Source organism: Phragmites australis, chromosome 20 (assembly GCF_958298935.1).
Source record: "Phragmites australis chromosome 20, lpPhrAust1.1, whole genome shotgun sequence".
Classification (NCBI taxonomy): Eukaryota; Viridiplantae; Streptophyta; class Magnoliopsida; order Poales; family Poaceae; genus Phragmites; species Phragmites australis.
This window is the reverse complement of record NC_084940.1, coordinates 6,088,619-6,109,095: the sequence shown is the minus strand read 5'-3', so window position 1 is coordinate 6,109,095 and position 20,477 is coordinate 6,088,619. Positions and strand designations below refer to the sequence as shown.

Genomic DNA, 20,477 nt, shown 5'->3' with positions numbered 1-20,477 from the left:
CATGTACATGTATATATATATACATGTATGTATATACATACATGTATATATATTATATTATATGTGTACTACTTTACATTAGGTAGGGTTGTCAAAAAAAGCTCAAGATTCATAAGCTACTGGAACTCGACTTGCTATTCGAGTTCGGCTCACGACCCTAACAAGCCAAGCTAAAAGTCTAGCCACAAGTTCACGAGCCTATTAAGCTCAAGCTCGAATAGCTCATTAAAAGTTCCGCTAACTCCAACTACTTTTTATCGAGGCAAAGTCGGTGTCCATTGACTTTAGCCAAGTTCATTTTTTTAATCTCACCATCTAACCCAAAGTTCAATCGCCCAACCTTAAGGCAACATGACTACATACACATACGGCTCATAGATAGCGCTATCAAAAAACTTGAGGCTCGCAAGCTACTCGAACTCAACTCGCTCTAGGCTCGATTCGAGCTCGACTCGAGACCTTAACAAGCCAAACTCAAGCCTGGTTATAGGCTCGGCCAGATCTTCGGCTCGATTCGAGCTTGGTTCGAGTTTCTGTCAAGCTCAAGCTTCAGGCGATGGGCTCGCTTAAGCTCGGTTCGTTGATAGCTGTACACCTAGGGTGTAGAATAACCTTGACCTAATCCTCACGTGCAATCGCCCAACACAGCTGGCCCACATGCCACCCGCACGCCCACGTGAGCCCACATGCTGCCATGTGTCTTTATGGCCCGCGCGCCACGTGTCCCCACGACGCGCTCGCGCACGTGGCTTGCCCTGCACCCATGCCTGCTCGCTCGCGCGCGCCACACGTCTAGTAGTTTAGTAGTCTAGTAGTATACAATAGTTCAGTAGAAGCTCTATAGTTGCTCCGTAGTGTTCTGTAGTTAGTAGTCCAGTAGCGCTCAGTAGTTTAGTAGTTCAGTAGTGCTTAATAGTGAAATTTACTATGATTTGAATGCCTCAGTAGTTGTTAGTAGTTTTGTTCAGTAGTTATGTCAGTAGTTTCAAGTTATAGAAAAATTATTTAGTAGTCGTCAGTAGTTTAATATTCAATAGTTTCAAGTTATAGTAAAATTATTTAGTACTTTATGTCAGAAGTATTAGTAGTTATCAGTAGTATCAATAGTTTGTTCAGTAGTGTCAGTACTGTAACTTGTACCTTCTGACAACAATAAATAACTACCGAAAAAAACTAATGTGACTTGGAACTACTGGATACCTATTGAACAATAATTACTGAAAAATTACTGACATTATTGAACAACTACTAAACAACTACTAACACTGCTGGATAATATATATATTAACGCTATTTAACGTGCAACGTATGGAATATTATTCCACGTGGCAGCGCACCCCGCGAGCCGGACCCTGCCGGAGCGACTGGCCAGCGTCCGCAAGAGGATACAAACCGGATAATACGTCACAAAACCGTAAATTGAGGCATCCCACCGGAATATATTTAATGCCCGAGCGAATAAATAGACCGGAATAATTCTTCCATAACTGTAAGAACAACCATCATATCAGAAGCCATGTTCGAGGGGATGCATAGAAAGACAGGATCCGGGCAAAATCCCTAGGAAACTAGGCATCCAAGATGGGTTCTTGTCATTACCGTAAGTATAGGAACTGAGCCTAGCTTAGTTGGTTGAGGATGTGGATATACACCTAGATCACCCAGGTTCGAGTCCTCTTCGGCGCGAATTTCAATGCCTATTTCTTCTTATTTACAATGCCACCTAGTTCCTCCTAAGTTGGTCTAGTTTTTTCATTACCATCAGTATCGCTCAATCTCATGGCAGCTGATGTGTCAACTAGAAGCTTGAAATACTATTGGCTGTTGCAGAAGACCACATTTGCAATGCACATTGGTGGAACATCAAGTTTCCTCATCCTAGAATCATTGATAATATTCCACAAACCGATTTAGCAATGAAAATAGTATCAAAGCACGGAAATGAAATGAACCAGGGACACCGATGATTAATAAAATTTAGCATGTACAAAAATTTGCACTAAACACAATATTCACCAGATAGAATATGGTGCATCACGTAAATACAGATACAAGTTGGACTAGGTGCATCGGATAAAAAGATCTTGTTTTTACGCTGCTTATTGCTCCTACTTGCAAGACAGCTAAAAAAACATATAATCACTCTAGTCAAAACAGGCATCAACACTATTGACATGTGGTAATTGTGTCCAAGAAATCAATAGATGATATCTAGAAACCGTAAGAACATAACTGAAAGTGTTATGAAGAGGTGAATAACCACTATACCCGTGAGTTTCTAGATCTGAGTCAGTTGACATTGTGGCCAACCTAATCGAGAGTGGCCAAAAGAACAGTAAGACGATGGGTGGAGGGGAAAAACGATTGGAGCTAGCCAGTGATACAGAGTTGGAAGGACTCGGGTGGACGGGAATCGCCGAGGTCCACCGCGAATCGCCAGAGAGGGTCGGTGAGCAAATCCTCTGAATGGGTAATGGATGGATTCTGAAATTTTATCTAGCCCTTAAGTTTGATTTTAGTAATTAATAATAATATCTATAGACTAACAATTATATTAAAAATTATTAGTAGGTTGTTTCATAGGGGATGCATGAAGGGTTGAACATGGATTCATTAAGTAATGCCATATGATCAAGAGAGATGCATCAAGATGAGCTCTAGGTGATGCTCATGAGATGAAGGAGAAGCTAAAGAAGATTGATAATAAGCATGAATGCTAAGTTATTTGTGGAGATTAAGTGACTAAATGTATGAGATTATCAATTAGGTTTTATAGACTAACTCATGTGCTATGTGTTTGAGAGTGAGTGGGGTTAGGTTCTATATGAAGATTGATAATAAGAGTAAAAGCTAAATCACTTGTGGAGATCAAGTGACTTAAGGTATAAAGTTGTCAATTAGGTTTTATAGACTAACCCATGTACTTTGTGCTTGAGAGTGAGTTGGGATTATGTTTCATAAGAAGACATGAGTTGAACTGAGATATTCAATATGCCAAGTTGGAAGAGCAATATCAAGATAATATTAATGGATAACTTATATGCTTGATGCTTGCGGTTCATACCTTTGTAGTGAACCAAATGAAGATGATGCAAAGAGTGAAGTCTTCCACGCTTGGTGCATGGGAAGCAATCAAGTGAACTTTATCAAACTTTTGGAAGATTAAGAGAGGATTGAGATACGAAGCGAGGATGAACATAGCCGTCAAGCTCAAGTGAATAGTTGATGACAAGCCTAGAAGAAGCGTCGGGGTTTGGATGGTGTGTTCGTCAAGTCCAATGGGATTGCTCAAGGCAAAGGTATAACTAGAATATATTTTCTAGTTTTGCCGGTCTCAAGGAGTTTGGTGGGAGACTGAGTTATAGGATTGATAGCCATACTATCAAGAGGGGCTGTCAAAAGTGTTGCTCGATTGTTGTGTCGAGTGCTCAAACCATGTGCTTAGTGTGAGATGGGTTTGTGTTGAGAGTTCATTTTTGGAGTCATGGGTATCTAAAATGTATTTTAGAGTTAACCCTTTATTTTTATCAGCCTTAGTGATAAAAAGTGGTTGTGGCCAAACCTTAGTGGTGTTTGACATGTTTCATGTGGTACCTAATTTAATCTTAGTGGATTAAGCTTTGTACAATGGGTGTAAGTGTCTGAATTGGCTTTCAAAGTGTTTCTAGTTTTTATCTAATGTTGTTGAGATTATTAATTTGGTAGGGATGTGTAGCCCTTTGAATATGCTTTCCATAGAGTCCGAGATCACTAAAATTGGATATTGGGATCAAAAGTTATCGGCATTTTTCAGAGGATCAGCTGTGCTGATTTTGGATGTTTTGATGTGATTTTGGATGTTTTGATGTATCGGAACCTCCGATTTTAAGAAATATAGGTATCTTGGGTTTGAGTTGTTTTTTGGATCGAATGTTCCGATCCAAACATCGGATGTTTCGATGTGTTGTTTTTACCAGATCTGGTCATTGGGATTCGAAGGATCAGATGTTTCGATCAGTGCAGAGTCTGTCCAACGGCTAGTTTTTTAGAGTGCAGTATAAATACCCCTTTGCCTCCTTGCGTGAGGGCAAGTCTTTGGAGGGGTTTGAAGTTGTTTTTCTGGCGCTTGCAAAGGCTTGAGAGGTGTTGAAACTTGGTGTTCTACCTTCGAGTGCTTCTCTCTTTAGGATTGCTTTGTGATATTCAAGGCCTTTATGGCTTAATGAGTAGAGAGAGAGGTATGAGTGGTGTGGTGTTTTGTTAGTCCACGGTTGGCGCATTAGTTGCGTGTGTTTAAGCATTTGGCATTGATCGTGTGCAAATTCAAGAGTTTGTTACATTTGGAGACAATCGTCTCCTAGACGGCTTGGTGGTGGATTGCTGACGATCTCCTCAAGTGAAGATTGTGAGAATGCCTGGAATTGGTAGCGGAATTCACCATCTCCGGAGTGGAGGACGGGTTGGCTATAGTGGAGATGAAGAGTGCATGTGTGCAACCTCATGAGGAAAAGAGTTGAAAGAGATCCGATTCAAGTGTGATCGAGTTTACTCAACGGAGGCGTGGGATATTGGTGGATATCCGAACTTCGATAATAAATCATTTGTCTCTGTATTTTCTTACTCTTGTGCATTACATTAATTTAATTGCTTGTATGCTTATTTGTATTCATATTGAGTTAATTTCGTGAGATTCAATCTAGCTATATATATATATATATATACATCCAACGAACAGTACAAAACATCCGATGAACAAAACCAACATATGATGAATAGTATCAAAACATCCGATGAATAGTATCAAAACATCCAATCAGTTGGTGTGGACCTTTCGATTATTCTTGCATATCTTGTTAGATTTGAATAATCTTTGTCTCCATAGGGTTGTACCTTTTACATTTGTTTAGAGTGATTGTGCACTAGTTGAGCCTAGCATATTTAGGTTTTTCACTTGTGAAAAATCTGTTAGTTTATTTTCGCTACAAGTTTAGACCAACTATTGAACAAGTGGTCGAAGTTTGCAAAAACGTCTATTCATCCCCTCTAGTAAACATAATTGTTCTTTCAGATTCCCCAACTGAAATTTTGGGATATACAACTGATAACCCCCCATGGTACCGCCCAATGAGGCGCAATTCCCAATAATTTTAAAGAGGAAACCGAAATCCGATTTTGAGTTACCATAATAATTTTTGCATTTTTAAAATTACTATAAAAAATGTAAATAAAATGGAATTTCACACGAAAATAAACAGAATGATACTGGGTCATTTAAACATTAATTGTTGTTCTGCATTTTATGCTTAGAATTCTGGTAATTTGAAGAAGCAGTTACATAATTGTTAATTAAATCTTGGTAAATATAGTCTAAATGGTTCCGGTAATGAAATGAATCAATTATTGTAATGTGATGATATATTTCCTGCAACAATTCAAAGGTTTGGATAGCCACGCATCGGACTATGAACTGAACCGTAAGAAAAGACCATCCCACCGGAACAAACTTGCTCTCAACCGGAATAAAGTCCCTCCATACTATTAAACCAAAAATTTGGTCAATTGAACTGGAAGGGTGACACATTCCACCGTAATAAGATTCTCTCAATGGTAAAACAGGAAGGTTGATCGATTAGACCGTAATGTTTAACAATTTCACTAGAAATAAGTGTCTGACCCATAGTGTTAGGTCTGGTGAGAGTGGGGACGCGTGGCCAGGTCATTCGGGTGGCTCTCGACCACACATTAAATAACTATTTAATATATATATATATATATATATGGTTTATTATTATTATTAGTAAACAAGTAATTCAAAACTACATCAGTAGTAATTATGGGTTAGGAATTATAAAACTAGTAAGGCCGTTGTCTGTAACAGTGTCCAGACCTGGCCGCTATTGTGGTCAGCGTCCAAAGGTGGACGCTATCCTCTATAGCGTACAGGTTGTCGTCGAGCCACACCGAGATTTGCACTCAACCGGTTTGTGAGCAGATCGATGGAGAAACGAGGGAAAGCAGACAACATATAGGGCCATTACCTTTACAATCCGATTGATTTAGAGTAGTATATTAGAGATGCGGTTTGTGAGGAAGGGTCAGAACTTCGGTGGTTCTGGTTGTTAACTAACTTCGGCTATTATTACTCGACACATCAGATGGTTGTGGTGGGGTGACTGGACCAGCCAGGTAGGGACACTGTTTGGAATAGCGTCCACGTCGGGACGATGTTTCTCTTAGTGTTCATATCTGGACACTGTTTTAACCAGCGGTCTTTTAGTTTTATTGAGAAATCAAGTTGAAATATGTCTTGATTTATATATGATAAGTGATTAACAATATTGTTATTTTAGTTTGTTTATTTGTGGATTGCATGAGTATATATATGTGTTGCAATTATGATCATAACTAACAAAAGTTACAGAGAGAAATAGAGTTGGTGTGTTTTGTCTTTGAGTCTAGAAAAATTGTACACGTCAGATGATTCAGTGCTTGAGATTTTGTACGCACCGGATGAACCGGCGCTTGAGATTTTGTACACGTAGGATGATCCGGCGCTTGAGATTTTGTACACGCCGGATGATCCGGCGTTCAGACGAGGTTAACGCTAGAGCTTTTCAGCTCAGAAGTAGAAATTGAAATACACATTGGACAGTTCGGCGATGGGCAACAATACACACTAGAGCATTTCTTGTAGAGAGGTTGCAAGTCGGTTTTGGTGAACTTAAACTCACCGAATGGTCCGATGATGGAGAGCAATGAACGTCGGACTATTTCTTGCAGAAAGGTTGCAGAACGATGGTCTGGTGCAAGTGAACTCACCGAATAGTTCAACGATGGGATGAAGTGTACACCGGTGCATTTCTTGCAGAAGGGTTGTAAGATGGCCGGTCTGCTGGATTGAACACGCCGGATGATCAAGCGCTGAGGAGGTGACAACGCCGGAACATCTATCGTTCACAATTTTTTCTGAGATACATTGATTGAGGATTTTGATTACGGACTAATTTATAATGGAGTTGGAGATATGTGTGTGCTTATCAAATATTGTGTAGGTGATGGATGCAACTTAGCGGCTGATGGCGGAATGATCGGAGCCAAGTGGGGTACTTGGTGTCGGGCGATCGAGAGGGCCGGGTGGAGTCAAGGGTGATTATAGCTGTGCACATGGAGGTCAAGCAAAGCTTGGAAGGAATGATGAAGATGACGTGTTGACGAAGTCAAGCGAAGGAGATGCCGGTGCAAGTGACAAGGTCGTCCGAGGGATCGGTAGCAGAAGATAATTGTTAGCGGTCAAGATCATAAGACGAAGTAGACCTGTCGACATTGGGATACTTACTTGAGGTGAAAGCAAGTGGTAGCGAGTTACGCTTTGAGAAAAACGTGCGAGACGGTTTCACGGTTTGGCCTCAAAATTGTGGAAGGATGGAGGGCACGTTGCATCTTGTGAAGCTTGTGTCGAGGCAAAGCTAAGTCGTGAAGGCGTCATAACAGTTTGATGGATGGAGCGAAAAATGAACCAAACTGCCTCGGTGGTAGGTAGGAGACTATCGGAAGAGAGTTATATTTTGGGAACAAGAAAGTTTAAGGGCTAAGCTACCTCTTTATACCTATAAATAGAGTGGTAGGGCTGTGTGAAAGGCTTAGAACAACCACTTAAGTTTATATGCTAGGGTTTTAGAGGAAAAGAGAGATGAGACCTTAGCCTTTGTAATATGTGAGAGTTTTTTTAGAAAAATACCTTGTAATTTGGTGAAAAGAGGGCTGACCTTTGCAAGCAATGAAGTGCACGTTTCCTCCGATGCCTCATTCCCCATTCCCCACGGCCCACGCCCACGTCGGTCCCCACGGGCCACGGCGTTGATGCGTGCCGACCCTGCCCATGCACTGACTTGGCAAGGCAACTCACACTGCGGCGGTGGCGAGATGGAGGGCGGCGGCGGCGGCAGCACAAGCGCAAGCTAGGCGGGCGTCGGCTGTAGCGCGGGCGTGAGCGAGGCAGGGCGTCGGCGGCACTGGTACATCACTCAATCACTGACTCTGACTCACTGTTGTTCGGAACTTCTGATACTTGCTGCTGAAGCGAATGATGGAGGATCCTTCATGTCCTGATGTCCATGCTCATGTACATCACTCAATCACTAGATTCATCAATCATCACTCATCAGCAGTCAGCAGCGATTATTCTATATTCTGAACTTCAATGATTCAGCATAGAAGTTCATCAATCATCAGCATCCAATGATTCAATCACCAGACAAATGTTCTGAACTTCTGACTTTCTGAGTGGTTTAATAGATTTGACATAAAATGCCTGTGACAATTGACATTCATATGTGAAATACCATGTAGAGCTTAGTTGAAGCAAACCAGGGGAAGCATACCTTGCTGGAGCCAGAATGCTCGTTTACTTGTCACATTGAGCTCCAGCCTTGTACTGGTGATTTATACTGACTGTTCGAGCCTGTTGAAAAAAATTCTTTGTCCATTTGTTTATACTGACTGTTGGAGCGAGTTTGTTTCGCGATCGTGATTCCTGAAGAACAGAGATGTTGAGGCTTCAGTCGACTAGAATTGTTGAGAAGCATGCACAGAGAAATGTTTGTGAGATTGAATAACTGGTGATTTCAGTGACTGGACCTTTTGACTAGCGAACGGATGCTTAAACATCAGAGCCTTAGTTGACAAAAATGAGTTGTGATTTTATGAAACTTTTGCCATACAGTATAGCTGACATACTGTTTTGTGTATTTCTGCATTTGTTCGAATTTTTTTAGCTATATAGAATGTAGTATGTATACCTAAATTTAAATTCTGAGCCCCCGCCACCGATCACCACGTCGAGGTCCGACTGACAGAATCCGTTGAGGTCGTTGTGTCAATGCTATATCACTCAAGTCTCACCACTACAGTATCTACTTATTAGCGAGTGTTTGTCTCCGTCGCCTAGCTATATTCATATCAGTCTTAATCAGTATATAGTTTTGGTTGTTGACATCTAATTCGATAGCTTGAGCCAGCAAACTGGTCTGCATTTGGCAGCGAGTGGCAAAGCACGGCGGAGAGTGTGGCGGCATCTCTCGAGATTTGTCCCATATTCCTGGTGAGTGGTACCCACTATGATGTATGATAATGGGGCGAATTCATCTCCAACACACGTTCTAGTTGAGGGCGTGGATGTGTGATCATGGTTTACATCTTTTCTTATTCCTCCAAGTAGCTTATTCGACTAAGGTGGTGTTTGGTTGAAGAATGCAAATATAAACGTAAATGGTATCAGATACCATTAGGAATGAAAATAATGTAAAATAATACCGATTTTGTTTGGTACACCTATGCAATGGAATCAGAAACTGCCATCACCAGCCAATAGCCCTCTGCATCTTGCAAATGGCTCGTCCTCCTTAAAACGAAAAGGGAATACAACAATTGCAAGGAGAAGCTGGGTGTTGGGCAGGGACATTCCCCGTGGTGGCGCTTGCCATGGTGGCATCAGGTAGGGTGCTTGCCATGATGGAATTAGGTAGGACGGGAAGGCGGTAGCAGTCCAGTAGGCATTGACCACATTGGGTTTGTAGCGAATATGGTTATTTTAGGTATATATATATCATTGATCTGTAAATTTAGAGTCTCCGGTCTATACAGGAAATCAAGAACAACTATAAATTAAAGCGAGCAGCTAGAATCTAAAGGTGAAGCTATATCTACTAGATATCACAAAGCTAGAACAACAGTTAATACTAGCAAGATGATCACTAAGGTAACTTATATGTAAATTATCAAATCCACGTGATTAAGTAAATTGCACAAATAAGAATATAAGAGATTATCTCGGAGTTCGGCCACCTCACAAAGAAGTGCCTATGTCTCCGTTGAGGAGCTCACAAAGAGCCGAGTCTTTTCCAACCCTATCCTCTTCTAGCGACCACCAAGATCAAGCTAGAATTTCCTTACTCAATTTGAAGTCGATTACAAACTTCCCGTGGCACTCCACAAACATTGGGTACTCTACGGGCGACACCTTGCCGTCTAGAAGCACAAAGCTTCAAGAGTAAAGATCACAGCGAATGCTCGAGGAAGAACTCAATGCTCAAGTGGCTTAATCTCACTCCAAACCCAAACTCACTAAATTTTTGCAAAACTTAGCACTAGAGGTGGTTGGATGGATTTTGAATGCTCTTAGAATGCTCAAGAAGTCTAGAGTTTACCAGCAACAGCAAGCATTTAATGCCAAGGGGTGTGGAAGTATATATAGCTCTCTCTCAAAAACTAGCCGTTACTATTCTGTCAGACCTGACCGGAGTATCCGATCCCAAATCCAAAAACGGCGTCAGAACGGTCACAGAACGTGTCAAAACTAGCCGTTACAATTTTGTTAAATTACCGGAGTCTCCGGTGAACACCAGAGTCTCCGGTCCTGACAGGGCTATCAATTAGATTAAGTCCGGAGACTTGCCGGACCCTCTGGCTTCTCCAGGTACTGGAGTATCCAGTGAACACCGGAGACTCCGGTCCTTTTATCAAAAAGAATAAATGTTAACCGAGACACCCCTGCCGGAGTCTCCCTCAGAGACTCTGGTAAAAACATTTTCTCCTACCGGAGTATCCGGTGAACACCGGAGTCTCCGGTCTTTTTCAAAAAGAATAAATGCCTAACCGATCGACCTCTAGCGGAGTCTCCCTCGGAGACTCCGGCCTTAAAACTCACCAACTACCGGTGAACACCGGAGACTCCGGTCTTTTTTCAACAAAAATAAAGCGGAACCGAGCACCCTCTGCCGGAGTCTATCTCGGAGACTTCGGACTAAATACTGAGTACCGGAGTATCCGGTGAACACCGGAGACTCCGGACTCAGTGAACTTTGCAAAACAATCCGGTGTCCGTGGGTGAGTGTGTCTCTCAACTTATTGGTTCTAAAGGATATCTTGAGCATTGAGACACTAATCAAGCAATCAAATACAACCCTCTTAATAGAGCGGCTATCCTAGACTCAATTTCAAAAATAAATGAATTTAAATCCTATTGAGTACTCCTAGTTGCTTCTCCTTTATTTTCGAAGGGCATCAAACGTCATATATCTTCTCAATTTAGACTTAGACCTGTTCATGACTTAGATAAATATATTAGATCCTTAATCGTTTTGTCATCAATAAGCCAAAACCCACTTAGGGGGCCTAGATGCACTTTCAAGCCGTGACCCCAACTTTGACCTGGACTTGGTCCGGGAAGGGACCACGGTTGCCGGGCCAGAGGCCGAGGAGAGACTTCAGCGGGAGTGCCAGGGGGCAGTGGACTACTTGATGTCCATCTTCCGAGTGGAGGCCGTCGAGGAGTAAAAACCTCGATTGTAACCTTTATGTAACATTTTTTGAATGGAGCCCCCACGCCTTTATTTTCTGACAAGATTGTGTCGTTGTGGTCGTAGAGTTCCTGAAGTGTCTGAGCCTTTCGCTCGAACTGTTCCCCCGCCCTGCCGATTGGCCCCCCCGCTCTCATCGAATCTCCGACCATATCCATCGACCACCCTTCCGACCGACAATCCTTGGAGGTGGCGGCCAGACATGTGCGGGGGTCTGTGGCCGAGCGGGCGAGTACTTTGAGCAACCTTCAAGGTGCGTTGCACCGACCACTCGCACTGCGTGATGGTCCTAGGTTACACAAGTAGGGTTCGATTGGCTGACACTAGCTTGCGCTTTCTTTTTTTACTAGCCTGCTAGGAGGAGTTACTCGGGGCGTAGAGGGACCTGGAACGGGCGACCAGGGAAAGCGCCCAGCAGAGGGAGGAGTTCTATGACCGCCTTCGCCGCTACCGGGAAGATCTCTATGCGGTGCGAAAAGAACTCGAGCGGCTGACCAAGGAGCGCGATGAGCAGCGAGTGGCGTTCTACGACCAATTCAATCGAGCTTTTACCCTTTTTGACTCGTTTCTTCGGTCCGTTGGCGTCCAGGTTTGTCTGACCCTTGGGAACACCGTGATCGGTCATGTTGAGTGGTTTCTGGCAGCCTCCGAGGAGGCAGCTGACCTTGAGCAGAGGATTCACGAGACCGTCGGAGACCATCTTTTCGAGGTCGGAATCTCCAGCGCCTGTCTGGCCCTTGCCTGCGTCAGCGACCACTTCCTCGACCTGGACCTCTTACCGGCAGTCGACGCTAGTTTTGAGGGTACTCGGATGACCACGAAGGAACTCGATGCCCGGGCTGATTCATTTTTGTATGTCGTTCGTTCCTGTCTTTGGACCGTCCGATTCGACCCACTTAGGGGTATTTTTGGGTCTTAGGAGGAATGTCGTAGGCTTGTTTGGAACCAGCCCCTGGGCTTTGTAATGATAGGCATTTGGCCTTTATGTGGGTCTTCTCTGTGTTTGGGTGATGAATAGCCTTCGGAGTGCCTGTATCGCTTAGGGAGGATCGCGTCAAGCCGCTCGCAAGCAACATTCCTGGCGCTGAGGGAAACCCTTAGCACGACGAGCCTTTCGGTGGCGACCAGCGCTCGACCCGATTTAGGACTTGCGGCCTTGTGGTCGTTACCCCTCGGGCGCCTTTACCCTGTCGTCGTGGTAGCGGGTTAGCTTTGGATCTCATCCCATCAATACGAGCGAGCGGGCTAAACAAATCTCGGAACTTAGCGGGAGACTGCATTTGTCCATGGAGTCCTATAACATAAAGAGTTTGATTACTTTAATTTGAAAAAACTTACAAGTCATGTTAACGCTCGTCCAGAGGATCTTGCAAAATAGACAAACAGGCTCATCTTTGAGCAACTTCATACATAGAGCTGGGGCTCTGCGAGCTGTATGATCGGCGGCTGACCACCCCGGCAAACCCGACCGCGTGAGGCCAGGAAACTAGAGGTCGTCAATGACCTGCAACCAGTTTCACACGTGGTGGTCACGACCGTGCCTAAGGTTAGGAATTTAGGACTGCCTGGAGCTTTAGAGAATGGTCCCATGACGTCCAGCCCCTAGACAGCGAAAAGTCGAGAGAGTGGTATGGTTTGCAGTGCCCAGGCTGGTAGGTTGGTATTCCGGTCGTGGTGCTAGCATGACTCGCGCCTTTCACCTGCTCGCGAGCATCCTGGATGGCGGTGGGAGGTCCAGCTTCCACGTCTGCCTCCGAGGATGTTATGGAGCATTGTGCTCCCCACATCCTGAGTGATGTACTTCAGTAAAGTGTTGTTGCTCCCTTGGTGATAGAGGCGTCACTCTACCAAGGAGGATTCTCGCGATTAGCCCGCATGACCTTTTCTGCTGACACATCGTCTTCAGGGGTTGCTTGATTCTGAAGGTAGTCCGAGATCTGATCCATCCAGGTCGTACCCGAATCGAGCAGGGCGACCACATAATGGCCACCTGAGGTCGACGGCGCCGAGGGAGGCATTGCCTCCAAAGGTGTTGTCTCTGGTGTTTTGTTTCTAAGCGGAGCATCCCTTCCACTTCGGCCCAAAACCGCAGCGGGTGGCCGTGTGAGTCTTTTTCTCAAAGACTCCGACCAAGACAACTTCGCAAGAAGAGGCTAGACGGGCCAGCCCATCGACCAAGGAAGAAGTCCTTGCGAGGGACATGTGTGACTTCCTGGTCGATGGAGCGTTGCTCTAACTTTCTCACTTTAGAGTGGTATGTCGCCATCGTTCGATCCGAGCACTAAAGACCCCTTGGCGGCGGGGTTACACCTAGTAGCGAGTCCCTCATCGCTAGTAGGTGTTTATGTCTGTATGGGTGATGCTCGTGTTCTGGTTAAGAGGCCCTCATACTCCGCTTCATATTTAATAACTGAAAAAAATGGAATTGAACCATGTACCTGATGATGCATGGTCCTGTGTTTGCTCCTTCCTGGTCGAGGGGGAAGCATGCCCCGCTTAGCGACCAGTATCGCGTCCATGACCCTTTGAAATCCTACAAGGTAGGACAAGGATTCCCCCTTCTGATCGAAGGGTGGTCAGTATCGGGAAAGAGAGAGGGTTACATTTCTGAGACTCTGGTAAGCTGCCTTCCTTACTAGTACCCTATGGGGAGTGGTCGTTACTCGTGCCCAAAGTTCGAGGTGTAGACCCTTCTATTCGTCCTTGGGTTGAACCTGCTCGGAGAAATGACACAGGCGATTAGTTCCCCGATATTCTTTTGCCGGATCGAATCATACCTGCTCGATGGTTTCGGTTCATGTCATAGGGCTGGGGGTGGCAATCCTTGCGTGGTGAGCAATCCTCCGGGTGGGGCTGCCACCGAAGAAACCTGTTTCCCCAGAGCTTGCGGTCCGTGAGCTCCCCTTGGCGCCAGGAGCATGGATGCCTCAGCTGCCTCCTGGAGCCTTCGGATCCTGATCCAATGTCCTGAGTTTGGGACATATCGGCTCCATCTGGGTCGTACCCAACGAAGAACGCCTTACAACAACTTGAATCCCGAACTCGAAAACGCACCCCCCCTACCTGGCGTGCAAAATGTCAAGGGTAAATCCCTAACAGTGATTCCAAGGTATGTTGGACAGTGGGTGCGTGATCTTTGTTCAGGATGGTGTCTGCTGAATCTGTTTGTGTATGTGCAACTCAAGAACATCGGGGATTATCCAGGTTCAGGCTTTCATTAGGGTAATAGCCTTACATCATGTTCTTGCCCAGCCGTCTTCTCAGCCTTTTTCCCCTCCGAGTCCCTTTTTCCCCTTCTCCTTCTACAAGTCTAGCACTCCTCCCTTTATATATCAGAGGGAGAGAGGATTTACACGTGAGTCAAGACATAGACCCAGGCTTAGCTAAAACTTCCCACCTAGGCCCATCATCACTAAGAGCAGACGTATCACATTTGCTCTACGGCGCTACAGAGCTTGTCCCATCGCTCCACCGCCCGCGTCATCCTGGTCGCCCAGACTGTCCTATCCCGTCCCCACGCGCCACCCGCGCACCTGCAAAGACCTCCTGCTATGCCTGTTAGGCCGTCTCATAGTATTTAATGCTACGGGACGGGACACGACAGCTCTGCACCGACCACGCTGTGGACAACCAGAAAGAGGATCTGTGGAAGGGAAATACTCAAGTGAAAAGTATTTATTGTGATTAGACTGTTTAGACACATACCTGTCCCGCGACCAGAGGAGACTGGTCGCGGGGTTTGCTCCTGCGACTGGGGACTGTTCGCGGAGCTTAGTCGGAGATTCTGGTTACGTGGTCGCTGGATAGTCGCGCGGTTACTGACTGGTCGCGCGGGATGACCACGGTTCCTGATAAAACGTGGCATGCAGCACCTACTGATATTTTACTAGCGTGGGTCCATCCGCGAGGAAACCCCGATATTCTTTACACCGACACTACTGCTGTATACATCGGACAGTCTGGTATTTATACTGTTATAGATACCGAATCATCCGGTGTTCACAATCTGTTAGAGCCGTTGAAGCAACGACTAATTCGCAGAATTAAAACTATAATACCTTTCCTCGAGCATTTGAGTATGACGGAGTCTTAAAAAAACTTATATACGCTTTAGAAGATATCTATACCATCGAAGTGATTGATTTATCAACACCGTAAATTAACTCATACATATTAATTCTGTGACTTGATGAGTCATCCATGATAGAAGGGAAACCTACCTCCCTGGTCCCGCCAAGCAAACTTAACACCGGGTCCCACAAATAGATAAGCCGACAGGGGACCCACATGGCACTTACCCAGCGCGGACAACTGACGGAGCCAAGGCCTCCACGTGGTCCGCTCTAATTGTTGACCGGTCGCACTGTGGGAGACCACGATGTGTGAGCGCGCCACGTCTTAACCACCCGACGGAGCACTCCCCGCTCCACTGCGCCCCCGCGAGGCCGCGACCAGGATCCTCTGCACCGCCTTTACCCGTTCCGTTGCATAATTCGCAATCGCAGGTCACCGCACACCCCTCACCGGTAACAACCAAGCTAGCTCCTCGAGCCTTTCCAGGAGGCATGTGACTCGCAGCAGTTTGAGGCTTTGAGCTTCTTTACTCCGAGCTCTCCTGGTGTCCGTGCCTTACTGCCTTTTGATGCTGAGAGATCGGTGAAGAGAAGGAAGGGGATGGAGTTCAAGAACGGCGGGTCGTCGTCGCAGCGCCGGCCGGCGATGGCGGAGGCGCCGATGGCGAGGCAGGGGTCGGTCTACTCGCTGACGTTCGATGAGTTCCAGAGCGCGCTCGGCGGGGCCGGCGCCGGCGGTGGTGGCGGCATCGGGAAGGACTTCGGCTCCATGAACATGGACGAGCTGCTTCGGAGCATCTGGACCGCGGAGGAGACCCAGGCCATAGCATCCGCCTCCGCCGCGGGCGCGGGTGCGGGGGCGCCGCCCACGCCGCTGCAGCGCCAGGGCTCATCGCTCACGCTTCCCCGGACGCTCAGCGCCAAGACGGTCGACGAGGTGTGGCGCAACCTCGTGCGGGACGAGCCGCGGGAGGGGGCGCACGGCGGCGGGCAGCAGCCCCAGCGGCAGTCAACGCTCGGGGAGATGACTCTGGAGGAGTTCTTGGTCAGAGCCGGCGTGGTCAGGGAGAACCCCGCCCCTGCGCCGCCGTCCCTGCTGCCGCCGCGGCCGGTCCCTGTTGTCCCTAAAAGCTCTGCCTTCTTCGGGAACTTCCCGGGTGCCGACGACGCCGCCGCCGCTGCAGCGCTGGGGTTTGCGCCTGTCGGAATGGGGAATCTGGCCATGGGCAATGGGCTGATGCCCAGGGCTGCGGGCATGGTGGGCAGCGCCATGGCTGTGCAAACAGCGGTGAACCAGCTTGAGTCTTGCGGGACGGGCAACAGCGACATGTCGTCGCCGACGGAGCCACAGCCGTATTCGTTTGAGGGGACGATTTGGGGAACTTGGAATGGCGGCGGAGTGGAGAAAGTGGTGGAGAGGAGGCAGAGGAGGATGATCAAGAACAGGGAGTCCGCAGCCAGGTCCCGAGCGCGCAAACAGGTCGTACTCTTTGTACTGAATTCATGCATGTCTTACTAATAATGCCATGTGTTATTGCAAGACTGCAATCTTGTGGAAGATAGTGGAAATTTTTCATCTACAGTAGTAACTCAATGTCCTGGGCTTGTTCACTAGTCATTACATGGTGAATTTTAATTTTAAGTATAAGCGGAGACGCAGAGTCAGTGTCCAGTGTAACCTGAGTTTCCTTTTTAATGTACTGGTGTTCTTCTAAAGCAGACTTTTTTCTCAACTTTCCTATCTCGGTAACAATTTCTTTATCTGGATAGGCTTATACAATGGAGTTGGAAGCTGAAGTTCAGAAACTCAAGGAACTGAATAAGGAACTAGAGAGGAAACAGGTGGTTTTTCTCTAAACACTGCAGTTGCAGATGTTAAATGTGCTACTTTGGTACATTGCCTCTTGAGGATCATTTGTTCTCTTAGCCGTTTTGAAACTGGTATTTTCAGCTTGTGGACCCCACTGTTTCCTTGTTTGCTCATTTTATCCATGTTGATGACATCTGAGAGTTCAGGTGAATGTTCACTATCTATTTTCAGGGTGATTGCTAGAGTATAGTATTCATGTGCTACAGCGCTCAAATTGCACCCTGTATATTTTTGGGTATATCAAGAATATAAGCATCTGTCAGCACATCATGGACCATATTGTTCTAGTGAACATTTTCACAGAACAAAAAACATTGTTAGCGTAGGCTTGATATCCAGCTCACACTTCCTGAACTTAGTGACCCTGTGTTCCTAGAATGCGTTAGGCATTGTTAATAACAAGCACACATCTCTATTCTTTGAATGTGCTCATAGTACTGATCATTCATTTCTTCACCATGCAGGCTGAGATGAAGGGAACACAGAAGGACGAGGTAATTGCTTTTGTCGTTTGTCAATGTCAAACTTCCTATATTTGACTTGCGTGTCAGCTTGATGTTTTCTATCGTTTGCTAAAAGTTTATAGAAGATCTAGAGATTTATACTATAGTCTGCTACTTAATTGTTGTGTTACTTTACAAATAACAAAAAAGAAAAAGAAAAGAAATTGTGTGAAGAAAACCTGGATTACAGCTGCTTCAAGACAATTCCTTGGCTTCGATCTAATCCGAGTATTTGGAACTTACTTTCTTCACCTTGTGTGTGGCCGAGTATTATTTGTCTTGCTGAAACAAATTATGATGAGACTTCGATTCATTCCTTCATCATGCTGCAATGTTGGTAAATGCAATGCTGTCAATTCTTACTCTAGTTGAGTAACCACTTGTTAAATTGGTAATTTTGTAGGATTTTTTCTAGGATTTGTTCGATTCTAGGGAGGGATTGCTTTACTATTGCAGAACTTCTTTCATTCCAGCACATTTAGTCAACATAACTTCAAATACGTTTCATTATCCTTCTAGACTGCTCAGTCTGCAAATTCATATCGTTATGAGGATTTGTTCATTACTCATCAATATAACACTTTCGGAACTTCTGACTGCAGTACATGCCTGTTGTGCATGGTGTAGATTTATCAGTGCATCGCATGATCAGACTGCATGGACAGTATTTCATCTCGTTAAGAACTTCTGGACTCAACAACAGTATAAGTGGCTCCCTCTCAAAAACTGAAAAAAGAAGTATATATGGCTAGCTCGAGTAACTTACCGATCAGTTTGATAAACCAAATTATGTGGTTCTTGGAGCCTTCTTTCTCTTGCAAGATTTCTCTGGTCGATCTGGAGTAGGCTATCGAGCATATTGGTATCATTTGCTATGCTGATTTCAATCTTGTTTCACTGCTGACAGTTACCAGAAATGTTGAAGGACCCATTTGGCCGGAAGAAACGGCTGTGCCTGCGAAGAACATTGACTGGCCCGTGGTGATGATCGAATAGCAGGTGACTTGCCACATTCCTGCAACGGCGCTTGTGTTCTGTACATAATTTCTCTGCTGTAAACCAGTGATGAGCAGAGTCAGACATCGTTGTGCTGCTAGTTTCCTTCTGCCGCTTGTGTAGTACTAGTAGCATCAAGAACCAGCATGTGTACGTGTAGTCCGTGTAGTAGAGAAGTGAAGCCGTAAGAATAGCTTCATCATGTAGAGCTTGGATGACTTGAGAGGTCGATGGATGTAAGTAGATTAATGTGCTCCAAGAAACCAAGAAACATCTTGCACCCGTCAATCTGTTCTATCTAATATTCAGCTAAATTTTTTTGGACTGCAGTCAAATTTTTCAGCTGATAGCAAAGTGACACATAATCCGACACATTTTATTGGAACCAGAAAAATCAACTGATTTATTTTTGTGTTTCGGTCACTTTTTGGACCCCAAATTACAAGTCAAAACTCGACTGCAATATATTTGAATTGCAGTCAATTTTTTAGACAACTGAATTTATTTGGTATCGCATTAAAAAATCATACTTTCATTCTAGCCACAAACCAAAAGTGAAATAAACTACCAGGTGTCTAAACTACCAGCAAAAATTCGAAAACAAACAGTAGTATAAATGAAATATAATTTATCAAACTGGGATTACTTGAAAATTTTATGCTACCAAAACCTCTTCACCTCCTTAATGACTCTTTATTCTTTAACTTGCCAACTCAAAAGAGCAAAAAAAAAAGAAATAAAATAAAAATGGAAGAGCAACTGATGTGAGAACACAGTGGTAAGATGCCAGAGTGCGCCGCTTGCGACTCAGGTTCGAGCCCGTAGTGAGCAAGGATGAAAACACCCGATCTGCAACTATGCGAGCTAGGGCTGTAATCGGATCAGATATGGGCAGATATAGCTCATCACGTATCTTATTTCACATTTTTTTCTTAGAGTCGGGGTCAGATACGGATAATATCGAATAATTATTTCTTCATCATGTATCATATCCTGCATTTTTTTCTTAGAGTCGGAGTTGGAGCAGATAGTGCCGCAAGCTTTTGGTTGGTCAGATAGATGGAAATTTTTTACTTCATTTGCATCCTCACACAACACATTAAACAATTTATGGGTGCAATCAAAGTGAGAACAGAGAGAGTGATCGCTGATATGTGAAAACAAGAGTATTCAATATTATCATGTTTTTAAGTAAAATCATAATAGGTATTCTTATAACACCTAACATTCGGATATTTTGAACGGATACCAGTCATCATATAACCTATCTTCTTTTTCTTGGATTCAGGGTCCGATATAAATAGTGTCGGATAGCCATTATTGTGTCTCAAACTTGCATAGTAAGCCATCGGTCAGGTGGATGTATCAGAAATATCCATCCTATTTTCACCCTTAATGCGAGCTCAACGCTCATGGCTGTGCTAGCATGCACATGGGTGGATCCCCGACAAACACTAACCATAGGCACCACAACTTTACTTGATGCTCTCCTCATAGATCATTGATACATGTACAAGAAAACAAAGCCTACAGGCAGAATTAATATCAACACAACAGGTAGATCTATCTAAAAAGCCTAGCCAAAAACCAAAAACAGAACTATTCATTAAAAAACAAAATTATGTAAGAAGAATTACTATTAGCACCACAGTTCCAATGTTTCAACTAAAGAACTACACGAATAGTAGTGCTTCTGAAT

At 44.8% G+C, this 20,477-nt stretch overlaps 1 protein-coding gene across 3 annotated transcripts; it reads left to right on the top strand.

Annotated features, from left to right (window-relative positions):
- Positions 1-15,756: 15,756 nt before the first annotated feature.
- On the top strand, positions 15,757-19,060 carry LOC133901704 (bZIP transcription factor TRAB1-like). 3 transcript variants are annotated; one of them, XM_062343160.1, is made up of 5 exons: positions 15,757-16,889; positions 17,180-17,251; positions 17,361-17,425; positions 17,744-17,773; positions 18,690-19,060. In XM_062343160.1, the coding sequence occupies exons 1-3, from the start codon at positions 16,011-16,013 to the stop codon at positions 17,415-17,417; spliced, it is 1,008 nt and encodes a 335-aa protein (XP_062199144.1). In that variant the 5' UTR covers positions 15,757-16,010; the 3' UTR covers positions 17,418-17,425; positions 17,744-17,773; positions 18,690-19,060. The 3 variants fall into 3 exon arrangements, 2 of the variants coding, with proteins under 2 accessions (XP_062199144.1, XP_062199142.1); XR_009906757.1 differs by lacking the exon at positions 17,361-17,425 and having other exon boundaries at positions 15,758-16,889; positions 17,180-17,350; XM_062343158.1 differs by lacking the exon at positions 17,361-17,425 and having other exon boundaries at positions 15,759-16,889.
- The last annotated feature ends 1,417 nt before the right edge of the window (positions 19,061-20,477 follow it).